Source organism: Lepisma saccharinum, chromosome 23 (assembly GCF_977018435.1).
Source record: "Lepisma saccharinum chromosome 23, izLepSacc3.1, whole genome shotgun sequence".
Taxonomy (NCBI): Eukaryota; Metazoa; Arthropoda; class Insecta; order Zygentoma; family Lepismatidae; genus Lepisma; species Lepisma saccharinum.
The window spans coordinates 48,530,146-48,553,366 of record NC_139251.1 but is presented as its reverse complement, the minus strand read 5'-3'; the positions used below and the strand labels follow the sequence as shown (position 1 = coordinate 48,553,366).

General features: G+C 33.8%; 1 protein-coding gene across 1 annotated transcript in view; it reads left to right on the top strand.

Moving 5' to 3' along the window:
* LOC146005497 (membrane metallo-endopeptidase-like 1) overlaps positions 1–23,221 on the top strand; it is a 136,387-nt gene that overhangs the window by 79,234 nt on the left and 33,932 nt on the right. Inside the window, exons 9-10 of the mRNA XM_083144742.1 lie at positions 10,006–10,116; positions 12,916–13,060. Coding sequence (XP_083000868.1) covers positions 10,006–10,116; positions 12,916–13,060 — 256 coding nt within the window. The remainder of the gene's footprint in view (positions 1–10,005; positions 10,117–12,915; positions 13,061–23,221) is intronic.

Here is a 23,221-nt window from a genome sequence, read left to right as displayed (position 1 = left end):
TGTAGAACCGGTTTCCGGCGCCAATTAATATTCCGCTCAGGGTTGCCCCAAGGCACAGGACGCTTTAGCGAGGGTTTTAGGGTAGAAAGCTTGCATGTTAGAACAGGTTTCTGTCAAAGTAGCCCAATGTTACAGAGAACACAAGAAAAAAGGATTTTTGGATACCTAATTAGATTGGAGCGAGAACTTTACTTTGAACAAGGAGAACGAAGCGTAAGGGTTTTTTATCTGTACTAGGAAGAAGGGAGAGTTATCATGGACTGGGCCTACAGTTTTCACTATTTGCTTTTATCACGGGGTATCGAACCTTGGACCCATTGATTATTGATTTAGGTAGTATATTTATATTACTGTGTGCTATTTAACATAATATTGAGCTAATTTTTTTTACCAACTTTTACAAGTTTTTATGTATTTTTACCAAAATAACACTATTTATACTATTCAGGCAACATTTTTTATTAAATTTTGGATTTGCAAAACATTTTTTCAACTTTTAACTTATTATTTTACAATTTTATGTTAATTTTTACCAAAATAACACTATTTGTACTATTCAGGCAAAACTTTGTATTAAATTTTGGACTCACAAAGACATTTTTTCAACTTTTAACTTATTACTTTACAACTTTATATTAATATGTTTACCAAAATAACACTATTTATACTATTCAGGCAACATTTTTATTAAATCTTGGACTCGCAAAAAGACATTTTTTCGACTTTTAACTTATTATTTTACAACTTTATATTAATTTTTTTTTACCAAAATAACACTATTTGTACTATTCAGGCAACATTTTTTATTAAATCTTGGACTCGCAAAGATATTTTTCAACTTTTAACTTATTACTTTACAACTTTATATTAATTTGTTTACCAAAATAACACTATTTGTACTATTCAGGCAACATTTTTTACTAAATTTTGGACTCACAAAGACATTTTTTCAACTTTTAACTTATTATTTTACAACTTTATGTTAATTTTTTACCAAAATAACACTATTTGTACTATTCAGGAAAGACTTTTAGTTACATTTTTGACACACAAAGACATTTTTTCAACTTTTAACTAATTATTTTACAACTTTATGTTAATTTTTTACCAAAATAACACTATTTGTACTATTCAGGAATGACTTTTAGTTTCATTTTCAACACACAAAGTTTGAGTTTTCAATTTTTATCTGTTTATTTCACAAGTTTAGCCAAATATTTACTCAATTATCACGATTTGAACGTGTTTTTGTTACATTTTGGACACACACACACACAGAAAGAGAGACAGAGAGAGAGAGAGAGAGAGAGAGAGAGAGAGAGAGATATTTCCAAGTTTACAGGATTATTCTCCACGTTTACTCAAATAACACAATTTAAATGTGTTTTGAATTAAATTTTGTACACACGAAGTGTGTTTCGTCAAGTTTTACCTTTTATTTTTCAATTTTATGCTTATTTTACCAAAGTAAGACCTCTTAGTCTATTCAAGAAAGAGTTTTCAATTATATTTTGGATGCAAAAGTATGTTTTGGCAAGTTCTACCCTTTTATTTTACAAGTTTAGGCTTATTATTACTCAAATAACAAGGAAAGTTTGTTTATTTTAGAGTTTGCTGAGTATTTTGTTACTGTTGTACTAGGTAAAAGTTTTTTAAATATATTAGATAGGGCTCTGTATACTTTTGTTTTTGCTATTTTGGAGATGATGCGATCAGCATCACTCTCCATCTGCTTTTTATTTTATGTACCAAATATTATTTTGAGGCTTAGTGAATTCTAGAGCCTATTTATGCAGGAGAGAGGGCTTGAAAATTTTGATATCAGATAACCCACAACTATTTGTCAGAGTATTTTAAAGGATATTTTATATTTATTATGTGCCACTAGAATATCAAAGCTTGCTTATTTTTTTATGTCTGTAACGCTGTTATTGTATTTCTAGCTAAGGCTTACTGGATAAAGTACACGAAATGTTTAACATTTCGACTATTTGCCTTTATACGAGGCCAAATTTTTAGTGTAACGAAAATTATTGTGTGTCTATAAAGACTGAAATTCTTTTACCGAGGGGTCCACAACTGGACGCTTACCAACATTGTTTCTTTTCTTTTTTAAATATAACTATTTATCAATATATTGACAATTCACAGGACAAGACGAAGTTCACAGACGACTGACTATATGAACCATAGGTCCACTTGCTAAACTTTTTTCTATGCTGGAAGAATAATTTAGCCTTATAGCCTTTTTCAAGGTATTTTTGAAGTATTACTGGTGTTTTGGGTGCATCAACACTTGGGTTATTTCCATTTGGTTTATTATACGAGGCTACAATCACTATCTGAACACTGAAATTCTCTGATTGAAACTAAAACCTTAGGCTGTAACTAGGAACTTAGTATGTATATCGACAATTTATAGGACAACACGAACTTTACAAAGGATTGTAGGTGACGTAGGACCACACGCCAGAGCTTTGTTAACCTGCAAGAAGCACTTACAGCTAATATTACGAGGAAATGAGGTTGATTTTTACTGTTTCACAAGAATGCTACTTTTTATACACCCAATATTTGCTTTTTGAAGTAACTACATGTACCAGAAGCACTTACAAGCCAACTCTAACTAGACTTCGACTTATTCTATATCAGGTGCTAAATTTATAAAGAACTATGATTGTGTATATTTCTGAGGAAGTACACAAAAGCAGATTACCCGATTAAAGTATCTGTTTATGTCTTCAGTATTTTTTATTTGAATTTTAATTACTTTAATTTTACATTAACTAACATATTTTACGTTAACAACAAAAAAATTTACTCTAGTATAAAAACTTCTTCTAACAAAAATGTACTATTATAACTTTTAATTTAGAAAATTGTATTTTTAAAACTTTAACTTTGAAAAATTGATTTTTAATTACTTTAATTTTACATTAACTAACAAATTTTACATTAACAACAAAATAATTTGCCCTAGTATAAAAACTTCTACTAACAAAAATATACTATTATAACTTTTAATTTTAGAAAATTGTATTTTTAAAACTTTAACTTTGAAAAATTAAATTTTAACACACTTTGACTTTAACAATGTACTTTGAATTTTTTATGTAAAAGAATATTAAAAAAATAAAAAATACTGAAGAAATAAACAAATAAAGATGTAAGAAAAAGCAAACAACCTAAGTCAAATTCAAGCAGCAAGAGGAATACACAGAAACCAACATGGCATCCAGAAAGAGAAATTAATAGTCACACACATAGCACAGTTTAAAACTACATAGCTGAAACCTTAGAGAAACATAAAACTGCAAACACAATATATCTAGATTCTTCCAAGGCATAGGATAGAGTAAAAACATGGCTTGCTTATGGACAAACTCAACAACATAGGAATAAAATAGACAAGCAATCCTTTTTTTCAGTAGAAAATTCCAGTTACTCAAGTAAGCTACATCATACGTAGTACATAAGAAGAGCAAATTAACATCATCAGCAGTAAACTATCATGCAACTTTTACCTGCTGAAACAACTGAGTATAATTTATCAGAAAAAATGCCTACGTTTCAGCCTAATTTACCTCTACATTAATAATATTACCAGAATACTAAGGCTTCAAAAGTGAACACTAAGAATAATGTTCAGACTAAAGTATAGGGCATCTTGCAAAGGATTATTACTCCCTACATCTACAAGTCAATAACAATTATTCTAAATACTACGAACTTGGACAAAATATAGTCAAATACACAACACAAGAAGTAAAATAATTACAAGTAAAACAGCAGACACTCAATATCTCAAAACATTCATGTAAAAATATTCTACAACAAACTGCCTCATAACATAAAACTACTAAGTCCCCACAACATATACAAATACAATCAATAAAACTACTTGAAATGGGAAAACTTACTACAGTCTCACAGACTTGATGTAAAATAACAGCAAAACTTAGAAGCATGCACAGTCAATAGTGCTCAATTTGCATACAGTTCACATGCAAATTCTCATGAAATGGTTCAAAACAGTCTCCCAGCTCAGTTCTCATCTATACTTGGACAACAAAATCCTGCAACAAATTCTCAGAAATCCTACCTTTCCTACCCTTGCTTAAATAGCTAAAGTGCAATCTTCATACTAAAATATTGAAAATAGGCATATCTATTTACATAAAAGTGTGTACACATGTGTTTGTCTGCGTGTACTCTTAGATAAATTGATAAAAAAGCAATATAGTTATAAATCAAAGACTATACCTAATAATATTAATTTCAAAATCAGCTGATAGAAAAAGATATAATAACTACAGTATAAGCTTTTAATTTTTGTTAATTACAAAAAATAAAAGTTAAATACAGTAATTGAACTTGGTCCCTTACATTGAAAAAGGAACATAAATTGAGAGTATTTGAAAATAATATCCTTAGGAAAATATTTGGGCCTAAAAACAGATGAGGAGACAGATGAGTGGAGAAGGTTACATAATTTGGAAGTACATAATTTGTATTCATACCCAGATATTATTAGAATAATTAAATCAAGAAGACTTAGGTGTGTAGATCATGTGGTACGAATGGGAGAGGAAAGAAGAGTATACAGGATTCTTGTTGGGAAACCTGATGGTAAAAGACCAATAGGAAGACCAAAACAAAGATGGAGGAATAATGTAGAGATGGACCTAAAGGAAATTGGTAGGGAAGGAAAGAAGTATATAGATCTTGCTCAGGACAGGGACAGATGAAAGGCATGTGTTGCTGCAGCCATGAACATTCGGGTTTAAGAAGGCTAGAGATTTAGTTAGTTATACATTAAATAAGCATAATATTTGGATTGTAAGTAGAGAATATAACAAATGTACAATGCATTGTGCATTATAAGCAGAAAATTAATCCAGTTTGCCCTAGAAATACATTTTAAGAATAGCCCAAAATAGCATGCGTAATAGAAAATTAAGAAAACTTTCTGATGCATAAAAGTACTGACTAGTACTGAATGAATCAATTACTGTAAAATATTATTCTCTGATTCAAGTAATTTAACTGTAAACATTATCTTGTGTGCGTAAAATATAATTGTTAGTTGAACTGATAAGTACAAATATTAACTTTATACGCCTTCATACACTCTAAATAACATAACTTTGATATATAAATTAGGAACAATTTGTTAAAATTAAGTTAAACTGTAGAATTGTTTTCTTAAATAAATATAAAGTAGTAAAAATACTAAACAAATAATTCCTTCTTTTCCTATTTAAAGGATGCCAAACAGTGTAAACCAGTTGTTAGTGGCTAAATAACATAAAATTTGAAGGCAGTAACAATATTTTTTAAAAAATACTGCTTTTTACCTAACTTTGTGAATTAAATACTAGTACATTTTGTCAAATTATAAATAAAATATACCTATTTCTTTGGTATTTCTACTAAAGTGAAGAAAATGTTACTAAAACTTGGCTAGTACAGTAAATCCAAGAGTTTTAGCTTTATTTGTCCGTAACTGGATATAATTGTAACTTGTTAATCTCGCCAAACATAATCTTTACCTCAATTTTGGAAGCTAGCTGAACTTTAGCGTTTCGAATTACATATAGTGAAGGCCTCTATAGTAGAAAAATACACCCAGTCTGTAAAAATTTAGAAATGTTGTCTCCTTCTCTGTCGAACCAGACCAAAAGTGTTCTCAAGTGTTTCAATATATTTCTTAACATAACTAACTTTTCAAAAAAAGAATACCTTGTGCCCAGATAGCTTAGTTGGTATAGCGTTAGGCTTTTAACCTATCTGTCCAGGGTTCGAGTCCCTGTCTGGGCGATTACAATTTTTAAATTTTGTTATCGGATTTTTGCAGAATGGATATAAAATATGTTTACAGTCTAACAGATTATTATTTATCTAAAATTTTGCAAATATGCTTTTAAATTTCTCAAATATCAGCATCTTTAGCTAACAGTACAACATAACCAGTATTATTATGATAGAAAAGTTCTGGTGGTAGAACCTACACCTACTGTAATATCTCTGTGGTATTAACTTACATATAGCCCATAACTTTTGGGACTGTTTCTCCTCCGTTACATTTCCTCGCCATTGACCCTTAGCGTCGCAATTAGCCTCAGAAGCAAAAAAAGCGAAATCTTATATTTGTTCTTTTTATATCTCTGAAACCACCTATACTATAGAACTACATTTAATGAATTTTGCAGTCTTCCTGTTTGATGTGTTAAATAATCCAGTCAATAAAAATATACTTGCATAGAAAAATCTGTTTTTCAGATACTTTAATCGGGTAATCTGCTTTTGTGTACTTCCTCAGAAATATACACAATCATAGTTCTTTATAAATTTAGCACCTGATATAGAATAAGTCGAAGTCTAGTTAGAGTTGGCTTGTAAGTGCTTCTGGTACATGTAGTTACTTCAAAAAGCAAATATTGGGTGTATAAAAAGTAGCATTCTTGTGAAACAGTAAAAATCAACATCATTTCCTCGTAATATTAGCTGTAAGTGCTTCTTGCAGGTTAACAAAGCTCTGGCGTGTGGTCCTACGTCACCTACAATCCTTTGTAAAGTTCGTGTTGTCCTATAAATTGTCGATATACATACTAAGTTCCTAGTTACAGCCTAAGGTTTTAGTTTCAATCAGAGAATTTCAGTGTTCAGATAGTGATTGTAGCCTCGTATAATAAACCAAATGGAAATAACCCAAGTGTTGATGCACCCAAAACACCAGTAATACTTCAAAAATACCTTGAAAAAGGCTATAAGGCTAAATTATTCTTCTAGCATAGAAAAAAGTTTAGCAAGTGGACCTATGATTCATATAGTCAGTCGTCTGTGAACTTCGTCTTGTCCTGTGAATTGTCAATATATTGATAAATAGTTATATTTAAAAAAGAAAAGAAACAATGTTGGTAAGCGTCCAGTTGTGGACCCCTCGGTAAAAGAATTTCAGTCTTTATAGACACACAATAATTTTCGTTACACTAAAAATTTGGCCTCGTATAAAGGCAAATAGTCGAAATGTTAAACATTTCGTGTACTTTATCCAGTAAGCCTTAGCTAGAAATACAATAACAGCGTTACAGACATAAAAAAATAAGCAAGCTTTGATATTCTAGTGGCACATAATAAATATAAAATATCCTTTAAAATACTCTGACAAATAGTTGTGGGTTATCTGATATCAAAATTTTCAAGCCCTCTCTCCTGCATAAATAGGCTCTAGAATTCACTAAGCCTCAAAATAATATTTGGTACATAAAATAAAAAGCAGATGGAGAGTGATGCTGATCGCATCATCTCCAAAATAGCAAAAACAAAAGTATACAGAGCCCTATCTAATATATTTAAAAAACTTTTACCTAGTACAACAGTAACAAAATACTCAGCAAACTCTAAAATAAACAAACTTTCCTTGTTATTTGAGTAATAATAAGCCTAAACTTGTAAAATAAAAGGGTAGAACTTGCCAAAACATACTTTTGCATCCAAAATATAATTGAAAACTCTTTCTTGAATAGACTAAGAGGTCTTACTTTGGTAAAATAAGCATAAAATTGAAAAATAAAAGGTAAAACTTGACGAAACACACTTCGTGTGTACAAAATTTAATTCAAAACACATTTAAATTGTGTTATTTGAGTAAACGTGGAGAATAATCCTGTAAACTTGGAAATATCTCTCTCTCTCTCTCTCTCTCTCTCTCTCTCTCTCTGTCTCTCTTTCTGTGTGTGTGTGTGTCCAAAATGTAACAAAAACACGTTCAAATCGTGATAATTGAGTAAATATTTGGCTAAACTTGTGAAATAAACAGATAAAAATTGAAAACTCAAACTTTGTGTGTTGAAAATGTAACTAAAAGTCATTCCTGAATAGTACAAATAGTGTTATTTTGGTAAAAAATTAACATAAAGTTGTAAAATAATTAGTTAAAAGTTGAAAAAATGTCTTTGTGTGTCGAAAATGTAACTAAAAGTCTTTCCTGAATAGTACAAATAGTGTTATTTTGGTAAAAAATTAACATAAAGTTGTAAAATAATAAGTTAAAAGTTGAAAAAATGTCTTTGTGAGTCCAAAATTTAATAAAAAATGTTGCCTGAATAGTACAAATAGTGTTATTTTGGTAAACAAATTAATATAAAGTTGTAAAGTAATAAGTTAAAAGTTGAAAAATGTCTTTGTGAGTCCAAGATTTAATAAAAAAAAGTTGCCTGAATAGTACAAATAGTGTTATTTTGGTAAAAAAATTAATATAAAGTTGTAAAATAATAAGTTAAAAGTCGAAAAAATGTCTTTGCGAGTCCAAGATTTAATAAAAATGTTGCCTGAATAGTATAAATAGTGTTATTTTGGTAAACAAATTAATATAAAGTTGTAAAGTAATAAGTTAAAAGTTGAAAAAATGTCTTTGTGAGTCCAAAATTTAATATAAAATTTTGCCTGAATAGTACAAATAGTGTTATTTTGGTAAAAATTAACATAAAATTGTAAAATAATAAGTTAAAAGTTGAAAAAATGTCTTTGCGAGTCCAAAATTTAATAAAAAATGTTGCCTGAATAGTATAAATAGTGTTATTTTGGTAAAAATACATAAAAACTTGTAAAAGATTTGACATAAAGTCAAAGTTTGGTAAAAAAAATTAGCTCAATATTATGTTAAATAGCACACAGTAATATAAATTTACTACCTAAATCAATAATCAATGGGTCCAAGGTTCGATACCCCGTGATAAAAGCAAATAGTGAAAACTGTAGGCCCAGTCCATGATAACTCTCCCTTCTTCCTAGTACAGATAAAAAACCCTTACGCTTCGTTCTCCTTGTTCAAAGTAAAGTTCTCGCTCCAATCTAATTAGGTATCCAAAAATCCTTTTTTCTTGTGTTCTCTGTAACATTGGGCTACTTTGACAGAAACCTGTTCTAACATGCAAGCTTTCTACCCTAAAACCCTCGCTAAAGCGTCCTGTGCCTTGGGGCAACCCTGAGCGGAATATTAATTGGCGCCGGAAACCGGTTCTACAAGCGACGCATAGCTTCAGAAATTTGACCCTTGCTGCGCATTCCAGACATCCTTTGTTGTCTGGTTCAATCCCTTCCCTGCCCTACAGTATTGCATAGCTTTCCCCTGTTCTTGCGTACTAGTTAACCTTGGAAAAACCGGTTCTGAAAATCTACCGACGCGTTCTCTGATTGGTGAATCAGGTTCTCGCGTTCTTTCTTTGTTCTGGCGTTCTGACGTCATTTGACCTTGACCGCACATCCCCCAAATTCGTTTCTCGTCTACCTGCGCGGAATATTAATTCATTCTCTCTGTCTACCCTCACGGCCGAGTCGAGATTCGGAGACCGTATTCTGTCTAGCCTGTGAAACCACCGTGTTTCATAACATAAAGCAATTATTGCATAGTACTAATTAATACCGTTACATATCGCGGGTTCGAGTACCGGGACCGTCTCCAATCGTAATTGGACCTGTACCTACACCCATTACCACCGTTCATAGCAGTTCATAAACCATAGAAAACTTATTTTCAATATTATAAACATTAATTATTATCGATTTATACATTACATACTTTGCAGTAATGAATATAAAACCATATGCATAGCGTTTAGTACCTCTAATTACCTTCTATATACATATTTTTCATAAAATAAATAATTATATATTCATAAAAAGTTATAAACAAACAAATACATAAATGTAAAGTATTCTAAGTACTTGCAAATGAGTTCTAAGTACGCGCAAATTAATTAAAACCCGTGCAAATAAATTCTAAGTACATACAAATTAATTGCGAATATTAATCGCCCGAGGGCAGGCCTTGGCGTATTCCGATACTACTTCCCTCCATCTCCTTCAACTGTTTTATCTGAAATTCGTTTAATTTGTGCAATAAAGAAATGTCAATGCATTCATTTTCAAACAGAAAAATCAATCTTCTACTTCTTCATGTTTCTACCATTAAATCCTTATTCGTTTGTGACATTATTCTAGTTAACGGCCAAAAAGTTTGAAAGCAGCGGAAGATCACGCAAGATAAAAAGAATGGCGAACCTGCAAAAAGACATGGACGAGGAGATGGGCTCAACAAATTACACTCATAGGGTATGTAATTTGTTAATGGCTCTAATTTATATATGTTTTTATATATATATATATATACATATACAGGGTATTTCTGTGACCGTGTTACAGACTTGCAGAGATGATGGAAGGGAACAAACGTAACAAAATGAGATAGAGAACCCTGAACAGGAAATGCCCTAAGGGCAGGCAACCACGCACAACGCGGAGGGGAACCATAAAAGAAAGGGGAAAGAATCCACTGCGCATGCCTTGGAGAAAACGTGACGTCAAACTTGACGTGTGTAGTCTGGAAGCACGAGTTTCGCAGTTGAAATCAGTGCAATGGAGTATACGCTACAGGAACTGGCTGATATGGGTTTGTGTATGGACGAGCAAATGGGAACTGGAGGGAAGCAGTAAGGTTGTATCGGACCAGGTATACACGGCGCGGACATCCAGCGTACACCATGTTTCCCCGACTTTTCCAACGATTACGGGAAACCGGGAAAGTGCGACCTCAATTCCACGAGCAAGGAGGACAAATAACTGCAAGGACACCTTGAAGAAGCTTCGCTGGATCGGGTTGAAGGACAACCATCCATTAGTACACGGACTGTGGCACGTTAAATTAGTGTGGCCCATATTACTGTTTGGAAAGTTCTGAGTGAGCAGCAGCTGTACCCTTACCACCCACAGCGTGTCGTATCTTGGGTCCAACTGATTTCACACCCCAGGTCGTGTTTAGTGAATGGTTACTGCGTCGTTGTGTGGTCGACCCCCAGTTCCATGCCTGTGTGCTTTTCACTGGTGAGGCATGTTTGACGACAGACGGGATGCAGAACAGTCGCATAGCCATGTATGGGCCGATGAAAGTGTACACAGTGTTTCTGAAAGACATCCTCCCCGAGTTATTGGAACATGTCCCACTTCTCGTTCGTCAACGAATGAGGTTTCAGCGTGATGGGATACCAGCTCACTTCGTAGCTGGTGCTCGTGATATTTTGACGCAGATCTTCTCTCGGCGATGGATAGGGAGAGGCGGACATGTTGCTTGGCCTGCCCGTTCACCTGATCTGACCCACTTGATTATTTTTTGTGTGGTTTTGTCGAAAGTGTTGTCTACGAGACACATGTGAGTAATGTAGAGGGACAGTTGGCAAGAATCCTTGCAGCCTGTGATCTAGTCCGAACAACTCCTAGGATACCGTATTAGAGGGGATGCGTCAGAGCTTATTAAGATCCTGTAATGTCTGTATGGAGACAGGGGTCGTCACTTTGGACAACTGATGTAATAATGGCTGCAGTTAATACTCATTAAAGCTACTACAGTGATTCTTCTGTGTTTGTTTTCCCCTTCCCCCGACATATTTTATGGTTCCCCTACGCGTTGTGCGTGGTTGCCTGCCCTTCGAGAGTTTTGGCTTCTAACTTTTGACTGGGACATTTCCAGACCAGGGTTTCCTATCTCATTTAATTGCGTTTGTTTCCATTCATCATGCCTGCATGTTCTGTAACACAGTCACAGAAACACTATATTCTGTTTTCTGGGCCTCCCCGATGGCGCATTGGTAGCGTTGTCGCTTTGTAATCAAGGGGTCCCGGGTTCGATTCCCGGTGGAGGCACATAGTGGTTCGGATCCCACTTCAAACTGCAGGTCCAGTCCCGATTAGCCTTACTGTTCATAAAGTGAACTTAAAACACAAAATCAATCAATCAATCAATTCTGTTTTGTGATCAGCGGACATGTTAGAAAGCAGAAAACGTGTTCCGCAAAACACAATGAGGCTGTTGATATGCTAGGTCTTTATAGTTAATAGTGTCTATTTGTGTACAGAAATATTTCCATTTAACTACAGCGTTTCCAACATTGAAAGTAGTAACATACATAGTAATAAAAATTCTTAATGTTAGGAATTGTATCTAGTAGACAAATTTTGTTTATTTCTTGAGAAAATTATTTTGTTGGGTTATTGTTACTTTGAAAAGTAAAAATCTTAAATTTCATTTCCTGCCTTGCAGACAAAATGTAAATATTTCACTATGTTTCATACATTAAATGCAAATTGAATATGTATTTTTCTATCTGCAACAAAAAAACTTGTATATTCTTTAAATCGTTATCAATCTACGAATATTCTCAAAATCAAAGTAAAGGTAATACATTTCAAATTAAACATCACTCTTTATATTTTAATCTAAACTATGCTACATTCTTTAACAAACATTAAGCAATTAGGACAATTTGCATAGGCATTTAATCTGCTATTAACGCTATAATTTCAAATTTTGAATTGTACTAAATCTACCCAGGTATCTCGGGGAGAGTGGGGCAAGTGCTCCCTTAGCTCCTTTTTGCGTGCGCCCTTGATATATTTATTAAGTTATGTCTACATTGCTTATATTAATGTTACTTAACATGAATTATTCCTATCTTGAAAATTAGAGCGAATGCAATGCTTATGGGTAACATGAATTACGCCGTAACTTCAAATTAAGAGCTCATCTTGGAAAGTCAAGCACATATTTGTGTTCAGGAGGTCAATTACAGTAAGAAAGAGCAACTTTTCTTTCTGTAACAGAAGAAAGTGAAAATGTGTAGAACAGTGTAACTACCACGGACAAGGGCACATTTGTAACCTTCAATAGCCGAGAAATTGAATTATGGATGTTACGAGTAGGCTATAATAAATATCAAGGTGACGTAAAACCATTAAAGATGAACATTACGATTGTAAGTTAGTACTTTTTTGTATACTTGGCGAAAAAAAATGTGAAAATTCATGGATTAAAACATAAGTGAATCTAACATGTTTCTCTGACGGTTTACAATTTTGCAGATAAAATGGGACGAATATTTGAGAACATTAGTGGAAGGAACGACGATGAAAATCAACCCAACTTCAGAACTGGCCTCTGTTCGTAATTATCAATACTTTCTTCACCTTCCACACACGCTTAGCAACTACAGCACACTTACAATACGTTAGTATCTTCTAAATTTCTGTTTAAATTCATTACATTAAATGCATCTTAATTATTGTCCTGTTAAACAATACTAGCTAGTTTAATCTTACATAATTTTACTTGAAGTGTATACAAGGTATCTGAGGAAGAATTTCCAATATTCCAGTAGGTGAAAGTAGTAATAATTCTAAACGTTAAATGAACTTGGTCCGATTCATAAGGTCTACACAGATGTAAGGCAGAATTAGAAGAAATGATAGAAGCCAATACGTGTGTGGAGAGGTTAACAGTTATAAATCTGGTAGTACACTTCTAACTTTAGACATGTATTTTAATTTCAACCATATAGATCAAGGCCTATCTTACACTAGCGATTAAAACTCACTCTGGTTGGACAAACTTTTCTACCACTGAAATAAAACTTAAGTGTTGGTTTAAGAATGGACCCACTGGAAACTTTTAAATTACTCCCATTAAAAGTTACATCATGCTCCATTTTCAATGTGAAACAATTTTTTTCCGCAAGAATGAAACACAAAGCTGGGAACGTGATAGGGTGCACTGGTTAGTTTTTATCACCCGGGTCGCTGTTGACTAGGTGTGAGGCAACGGAAGTCCCAGTCCATCGCTTTTGCGCTGGGTGAATATTCAATGTCATTGATACATGAAGGTTTATAATGAAAGTTGAAAAGACACTTTTGAAAGAATATTCCGACAAGAACTAAAAAGAAATCTTTTTGATAGAATTGTGTGAGATTTTCGTTAAAAGGTGCGAGAGAGAATCATATTTGAATCATGTTAGCATATTTATACTTTAATGTACGATGTAAGAACTGTATTACAATGAATATTTGTTAATATTTGCACAAATGAAAACAATTTATGCTCTCCTGAAATATGTTTCACAACAGTGAATGGTTCTAATACGTTTGCGTTTATTTCGATCTCAAGCCAGCCATTAGTGTAATGTAACCACCTGAAACATTTTGGGGAAAAATATGTAGGCAACAATACTGAACAGACGGTTGGCATTTGTATTTGTTTTTCGTTATACAGAGTTTGAGAAAACGTAAATTTCTTTCACTGATTTTTTACGATTTTTTCGAACCCTAACATTATCCCGATAATCCAGTATATTGCACTTGTGTTTAAAGAAACGCTTCCCCTACAAATACTTGAATACGTAGAAAAGAAGAGATATAAGGCATTTTGCAGTGAAAGAGCGCGATGTCTTTCAAATCGCCCAACTATTTTATTGCTAGAACGCGCTGACAAATGTACGATCAATTTTTGTTCGTCCAATTTTTTTTAATCGCTAGTGTGAACTAGGCCTAACGCACTTTTAGACTTATGTCAAAACATGCCTGATTGCTTTAACATATGTCATCTCCGTGCTGACCCACTAGCCGGAATAACGGGGCACTGCAGCATAATCCTAGGACGCCTTGTCGCCAAGGCAAAGATGCATCATCAAGCTGCTGTGGCAGGTCATGTTGCAGTAATGAAAGTAATGTTTCTCGTCACACGTACATAAGAAAAATGTAACCTGCAGATCAACATGTCATCAAGTATACCACACCACATATTTACAGCAAACCGTGTCTCAAAATATATTTCAAAAATTCCATGTGGATTTCTGTGGTCCCAGAATTATATTTGTGTATTGCTAATTACTCCCCGTGTGAACGTGTTTCGTCTGTGAAATATATGAATGGCAATATTACGATATTATGCTTCAACCAGTGACGAAACTGAAGACACCTGTCGCTCAGCCTGGGAGAATATGTTGTTTACCCTGCATGTGAAACAGAGCAAACCGCCGTCCCCCGTGGCGGACTGGTCAGCACATCGCGCTACAAGGCCAGGGGTTCCTGTTTCGAATCCCGGCTTGGGTATGGGTGTTGGTGAGTGTCCATTCATCAATTTCATCATATCATCACTCATCCGCACAATTAACCAACAGTGGCACACAAGCGAAGTAAAATAAATAAAATAAATCTAGAAGACGAGCAAACCATAAATTTTTACCGTGCGCCGTATACGTAGGTAGGGGACACGTCGTATGCTGGTAGTCTAATTCCGCCGCCCAATGAAAACAATGTAAATGTTCTCCTCATCGACAATTTGTGCAGTTGGACGTGCTGACGAGACAAGCACATGGGAAAGGTTCCCCAATTTCTTCAATGTGCGAAACACCATTGCAGATACAGGTCGATTCGGTGTTCTGTGAAATGGAAATTTTCACTCCTATTTGTCATCATCTGCTCTAGCACTTTCATTACAGTATCTGTACATGAACACCATGTCCTCACGCATTGCATGTGTGAGGATGTGCGGCATGTATATGATCACTAAAGGCCGAATCACAGGGAACTGGATTTTCCAGTAGGTATGATCTACATGGCGCTGAACTGGTTACCTGGGTGGAAATCATGATGGCCATAGCACTGGCTTATTCACTGGTTTTCAAGTTTAAGCGATGTTCTAATTGCAACTGCCTTTCCTCGACTGGATTTTGCTCTACAGCTAATCAGAGCGAAGTTTGGCCATGTGAATATGTGAGTTTGCCAAAGGAAAATTTTAGTGTCTGTGGTTTCCGAGTGTTGGTTGTTCTTCTTCGCTTCCCGATTGATTTCCTTTATTCTACTTCGCCTTTTTATACCACTTTTGGCTAATTTACGAAGATGGAGGTGAGTAATCTGTGATTAAATTGATGAAAGGACACTCACAAACGTCCATGCGCAGGCGAGGATTCGAACCCGGGACCCCTGGCGTTGTAGCGCGATGTGCTAACCACTCCGGCACGGGGGCCGGCATATCGATAAAAGACAAAGTAACATAAATTATGTGTTCGTGTTGCAATGTAATGAGATTTGTACATGACAAATATGAATAGCCGATAGTGAAAATCCTTATTATTACAAGTGTATACAATGTTTGAAATATTTAGTTGAACATTTCTTTTTGTGAATAAATCCTGCGAATCTCATGTATGAATATTCGTACCTGAGTTCATTAAAATGTTTGTTCAGTAAGCATTGATTACTATACTTTATAGTTCATACTTATCTTTTTAATTTTTTGATAACAACAGTAATTCTCCTACAACGTTTATTTCAAATCGCTCGTCCTTCTTATTAGCTTGTCTGTTCTGCTCAATGCCTTGTGGGAACAAGAGTATACCTACAATCACGGTAATAAGTTTCGTGTGAGGTGAAAACTAGCAAATGTGTTGCCAGTCCAGCACTAACTAGAACATTCCTACTGGAAACCAGTTCCGTGTGATTCGGCCTTAACAGTCAACTGCACCTCAGCACCGTCTGCCCCTCTGTGCAACGGCTCTCTCTTATCGCACAACGCGAGAGCAACCTTCCGTTCTGTCATCACCGATTAATGCTTTCATTGTTAGGCTAAATGCCTTTGTTGTTGGGTTAGGCTTGTAATGTTTAGTTCTCTTAGCATAAATAATACATTTGAAGTGTATTTATGCTAAGGGATCCAAACTTAACAGATCTAACATAGCAACTAAGGCATTCCGCGTCTGACGTCAGAAGTTGGTCCCACGTTGTGCGATAAAGGAAACCCCTGAACTACTTTTCTACCACTGACACACGTCACCAAATCCTTCGTACGACCCCTGCTGCCATCTGACGTCTGGCCAGGTAACTATTATCAACTGTACTCCTGAGTTTTTCATTAACATTTGACGACTAAAAGTGGTAAACGTTGTAAGTGCCAAAATTGAAAGTGTTCGGAAATCGCATCGTTCCGCACATCAGCCCGTAAGACAGTGCACACTAGTGACCTCTTTACACGCCCTTTGAACTACTTAGAGGTCTACCAGCCACATTTCACGTTTACCACATTATAAAGCATGGCACATTTCACAGTTTAACGTAGAAAACGGTGTTTGAATTATTGTGGCACTTACAGCGTTTACAAATTTTAGTCTTCGTTTATGAATCGTACCCACGTTCATACAATCAATACTTTCGCCTTACCGGAACATTACATATCTTCTTGAAGCAATGACTATTGATATATCATATTCTGACATTCGTTTTGATATTTTCAATTAATATTGTCAATTATATTTGAACAAATCAAGGGGAGAACGTAAGTACAGTATCTTCTGGTGAATTTGGTAAATACAAAGTACTGTATGTTACATACATTGTTGATTCAATTTAAAGATTAACTGTCCAAAAAGTAAGCAACTATCTTGGAATTGATTCACCAGGCTAATCCACAATTAAAGTTTCTCTTCCAGTGGATCAGGTTATGCATACGAGATGTTGTTGATTTAATAAGTGTATAATGAATAATAAAATAGACAGTAGTTTTTGGGTTCGAATATTATATTGTATTTTATTGAATTCTTATTTAGTTTTCAAATTTGAGTAATTTTGTGAAGTTAATTAAATTATATGTGGGAAGGGAAATGAGATTTTGATAGCATTTGTAACATGAATATGTTAATAGGATATACTTACATATGTACATAAGTGGCTGCAATGCAATGGGAAATGAGATTTTGATAGCATTTGTAACATGAATATGTTAATAGGATATACTTACCAAGCAATATGGACATAAGTGGCTGCAATGCAATGGGAAATGAGATTTTGATAGCATTTGTAACATGAATATGTTAATAGTATATACTTACCAAGCAATATGGACATAAGTGGCTGCAATGCAACACCACGAGGAGTAAAACTAATGGTTTTATGACACTGAAGTTACCCTTAATATTCATCAATATTAATCCCATGATTCATTCCCGGGATGTTGTTGATAATTTGAACTTCTTTCTTTTCCGTCAGTATTCTCTACACCATAGTGAGCATAGCCTCTGTACTTACGTACTTTCATTCTCGACCTTGCCACGACATTCCCGTGTTCGAGCTGTGTGGCATAGGGGTTCTATACGAGTGTCTCCTCATGAATTTAATTTGATGTGCTCTTACCCATATCGTCGTGATTAGCCTTAAGTGACAGAACGTATACGATAAATATCAAAAGCATGTACATGTAGAAACCGACTTTTTACGAGGGACATTAAAATCCATATCTATAACAAAGATAGAGTGCCTTTTGTCCATCCTGTAATGAAACTGGTAGCAAGTTGTCAATTTTGCTATCACGATGTTGCCGACCAATTTAGAGATTATTAACTTAAATCCACACATCAACTATGAAGATGCATCGGATCAGTACCTTATTTCATTGATAGTGTTGAAAAAAGTTTGAATTTCATGTTGTGGATCGTACAAACCCGATCATATTTTCAAACCTTTGAAGGATAAACATTGTAGCTACTAGCTTACAAAGGATTAATTCTCCATTTTAAGGAATTGGTTATGCACTACAATAAATTATGAACGTATTGAAATATGGTAACGTTAATGAGATGGGGTGATATGAAAACCAGTCACAAATACAGTACCATGAACATGAAGACTTCCGTACATTCGGAGATTCCCAGCTGACCCTCAAATAGTATGTAGATACCTCAATCAACAGGAATTTTACTGGATTGAATCACAATGGGTGTTCTATATCATAACATGCATTGTTATGCATGGCGAACTGACAGCTATGACCAATGTAATAGTCCGTGTATAGCAACTGTTATGCACCTTGTTCTTATGATTCTTTAATGTATGTATGTAAGTGTTAAGATGTTAATCCACCTTGTTATCAGTTTAAATTTACTTATTTATGAAGTTCCCCTCTTGAAATATGTATTAATGGTTATGTCATAAAGATTAAGACATAACAAAAATGGCAACGAGGATTAAAGAAGATAAATTAATACTGTAAATATCATTATAATCACTAAGCAGAAGTGAGCCATTATGGAAAAAACACATAAGTTGTATACCTGCATTTGAGGCTTATGACCCAATTCATATAATATTAAAAGATTCAAGTCTTTTGTTGTAGCCAATGATATGCAAGAAATAAGCGAGTGTTTACTCTCATTTCTGTAATCGGTAGTTTACCATATCATGAGCTGGAACATAGATTGAGTTCAAAGGATCCACAAGATTGCACCTTGGAGAAACTTTTTGTTACATTGAGAAAAATATATGCTCAAGAAGTTAATAAATGGATTCAAAGATTTGCCTTTATGCAAATAAAACAAGAGCAAGGTGAGACTGCTACATTGTACATAATTTGCTTTAAAGTTGTTTGAACAACATGTGAGTTTACAACAGATGAATTAGACACTCGTCTTAGAAAGAAAAAACTCATGTTTGGACTGACTACCTGTCACTATACTAAAGACAAATTATTATCATACATGCCCAACACATTCGAAAATGTTTGCGACATAGTACTTCAGCATGAGATAATACGCACAAATAAAAATAAAGTCAACCAAAATACATTATGGTAGGTGCTAGTAAACAAGTGCAAGGCCCAAGTAGGTTTAGTACAAACAATTCGTTTGCTAAACTCAGTTTCCAAAGAATCAAAGACAACACAAGAGAATCAAATTTCGGAACAAATAATTATTTTAAAGGCATGCCACAATCTAAACCAGTAGTATCTGACCGCGCCAGTGGCTGTTTGTGCCCTCGGGCGTTTAATATTCGCAATTCATTTGCACGTATTTATAACTAATTTGCACGGGTTTTAATTAATTTGCACGTACTTAGAATTCATTTGCATGTACTTAGAATACTTTACATTTATGTATTTGCATGTTTATAACTTTTTATGAATATATATTTATTTATTTTATGAAAAATATGTATATAGAAGGTAATTAGAGGTACTAAACGCTATGCATATGTTTTTATATTCATTACTGCAAAGTATGTAACGTATAAAATGTTAATATTAATGTTTATAATATTGAAAATAAGTTTTCTATGGTTTATGAACCGCTATGAACGGTGGTAATGGGTGTAGGTACAGGTTCAATTACGATTGGGGACGGTCCCGGTACTCAAACCCGAGATATGTAATATTATTAATTAGTACTATGCAGTAATTTCATCATGTTAGGAAACACGATGGTTTCACACGCCAGACAGAATACTGTCTCCGAATCTCGACTCCGCTCTGATGCCAGACAGAGAGAATGAATTAATATTCCACGCAGGTAGAGAAGAAAGGAATTTTGGGGAAGAGCGGTCAAGGTCAAATGACGTCAGAACGTCAGAACAAAGGAAGATCCTGATTGACCAATCAGAGAACGCGTCGGTAGGTTTTCAGAACCGGTTTTTTTCCCAAGGTTAACCAGTACGCAAGAACAGGGGAAAGCTATGCAATACTGTAGGGCAGGGGAGGGATTCAACCAGACAACAAAGAATGTCTGAGAATGCGCAGCAAGGGTCAAATCTCTGAAGCTATGCGTCGCTTGTAGAACCGGTTTCCGCCGCCAATTAATATTCCGCTCAGGTTTGCCTTCAAGGCACAGGACGCTTTAGCGCAGGTTTTTTTTATCTGTACTATGAAGAAGGGAGAGCTATTAGGGACGGGGCCTACAGTTTTCACCATTTGCTTTTATCACGGGGTAACGAACCTAGGACCCTTTGATTATTGATTTAGGTAGTAAATGTATGTTACTGTGTGCTATTTAACTTAATTTTGAGTTTATTTTTTACCAAACTTTGACTTTATGTCAAACATTTTCACAGCTTATCCTTATTTTTACAAAAATAACACTATTTGTACTATTCAGGCAACATTTTTTATTAAATTTTGGACTCGCAAAGATATTTTTACAACTTTTTAACTTATTATTTTACAATTTTATGTTAATTTTTTACCAAAATAACACTATTTGTACTATTCAAGCAACATTTTTTATTAAATTTTGGACCCACAAAGACATTTTTTTTCTACGTTTAACTTATTATTTTACAACTTTATGTTCATTTTTACCAAAATAACACTATTTGTACTATCCAGGCAACATTTTTTATTAAATTTTGTATTTACAAAGAGATTTTTTCAACTTTTAATTTATTATTTACAAGTTTATGCCTATTTTTTACTCAAATAACACAATTCTATCTGTTCAGGAAAGACTTTTAGTTACATTTTCGACACACAAAGTGTGTGTTCTCAACTTCTATCTGTTTATTTCACAAGTTTAGGCTTATTATTACTCAAATAACACAATTCTATCTGTTCAGGAAAGACTTTTAGTCGCATTTTCGACACACAAAGTGTGTGTTCTCAACTTTTATTTGTTTATTTTACAAGTTTAGCCTAATATTTACTCAAATGACACTATTTATATTATTCAGGCAACATTTTTTTATTAAATTTTGGACTCAGAAAAATATTTTTACAACTTTTTAACTTATTATTTTACAAGTTTATACCTATTTTTAACCTAAATAACACTATTTACACTATTCAGGAAAGACTTTTAGTTACATTTTCGGCACACAAAGTGTGTGTTCTCAACTTTTATTTGTTTATTTCTCAAGTTTAGCCTAATATTTACTCAAATAGCACGATTTGATCGTGTCTTTTATTACATTTTGGACACACACACACACACAGAGAGAGAGAGAGAGAGAGAGAGAGAGAGTGAGAGAGATATTTTTCCAAGTTTACAGGATTATTCTCTAGTTTACTCAAATAACACAATTTAGATGTGTTTTGAATTCAATTTTGTACACATCAAGTGTGTTTCGTCAAGTTTTACCCTTTTATTTTACAAGTTTAGGCTTAATATTACTCAAATAACACAATTTAATCCAGTCAGGAAGGATTTGTTATTATATTTTGGATGCACAAAGAGATGTTTTCAACTTTTTTACTGATTTTTTTTTGCAGGGTATGTATTAATTTTTATTCATTTTGTTTTGTATCATATATACATTTACAAATTTTGAACTTAGAGTTTAGTATTTATTTAAATCTTTTCAAAAACACTAAATAAAAAGTACTTTTAGCTAAAATGTAAGCCACAGAATATATTATTATTATTATTATTATTATTATTATTATTATTATTATTAGGGTTTACTGATTTCCACTATGCTATTTTTGGTTCAGCATTTCTATATGTATTTATTTAGGTCAGGTTGCGCCTGCTACGTAGGAAAGTTTGTTTATTTTAGAGTTTGCTGAGTATTTTGTTACTCTTATACTAGGTAAAGTTTCCTAAATATATCAGGTAGGGCTCCATCCATATACTTTTGTTTTTGCTGTTTGGAGATGATGCGATCAGCATCACTCTCCATCTGCTTTTTATTTTATGTACCCAATATTATTTTGAGGCTTAGTGAATTCTAGAGCCTATTTATGCAGGAGAGAGGGCTTGAAAATTTTGATCTCAGATAACCCACAACTATTTGTCAGAGTATTTTAAAGGATATTTTATATTTATTATGTGCTACTAGAATATCAAAGCTTGCTTAATTTTTATGTCTGTAACGCTGTTATTGTATTTCTAGCTAAGGCTTACTGGATAAAGTACACGAAATGTTTATCATTTCGACTAATTACCTTTATACGAGGCCAAATTTTTAGTGTAACGAAAATTATTGTGTGTCTATAAAGACTGGAATCCCTTTACCGATGGGTCCATAACTGGACGCTTACCAACATTGTTCCTTTTTTTTAAAAAAAAAATATAACCATTTATCAATATATTGACAATTCACAGGACAAGACGAAGTTCACAGACGACTGACTATATGTACCATAGGTCCACTTGCTAAATTTTTTTCTATGCTAGAAGAATAATTTAGCCTTATAGCCTTTTTCAAGGTATTTTAGAAGTATTACTGGGTTTTTTGGGTGCATCAACATTTGGGTTATTTCCATGTGGTTTATTATACGAGGCTACAATCACTATATGTCTATGAGGACTAAAATCCTCTGATTGAAACTAAAACCTTAGGCTGTAACTAGGGACTTAGTATGTGTATAACGACAATTTATAGGACAACACGAATTTTACAAAGGATTGTAGGTGATGTAGGCCCACACGCCAGAGCTTTGTTAATCTGCAAGAAGCATTTACAGCTAATGCTACGAGAAAATGAGGTTGATTTTTTACTGTTTCAAAAGAATGCTATCTTTTTATACACCCAATATTTGCTTTTTCAAGTAACTACATGTGCCAGAAGCACTTACAGGCCAACTCTAACTAGACTTCGATTTATGTAAATGTAGCAAGAACTATATTTCTGAGGAAGC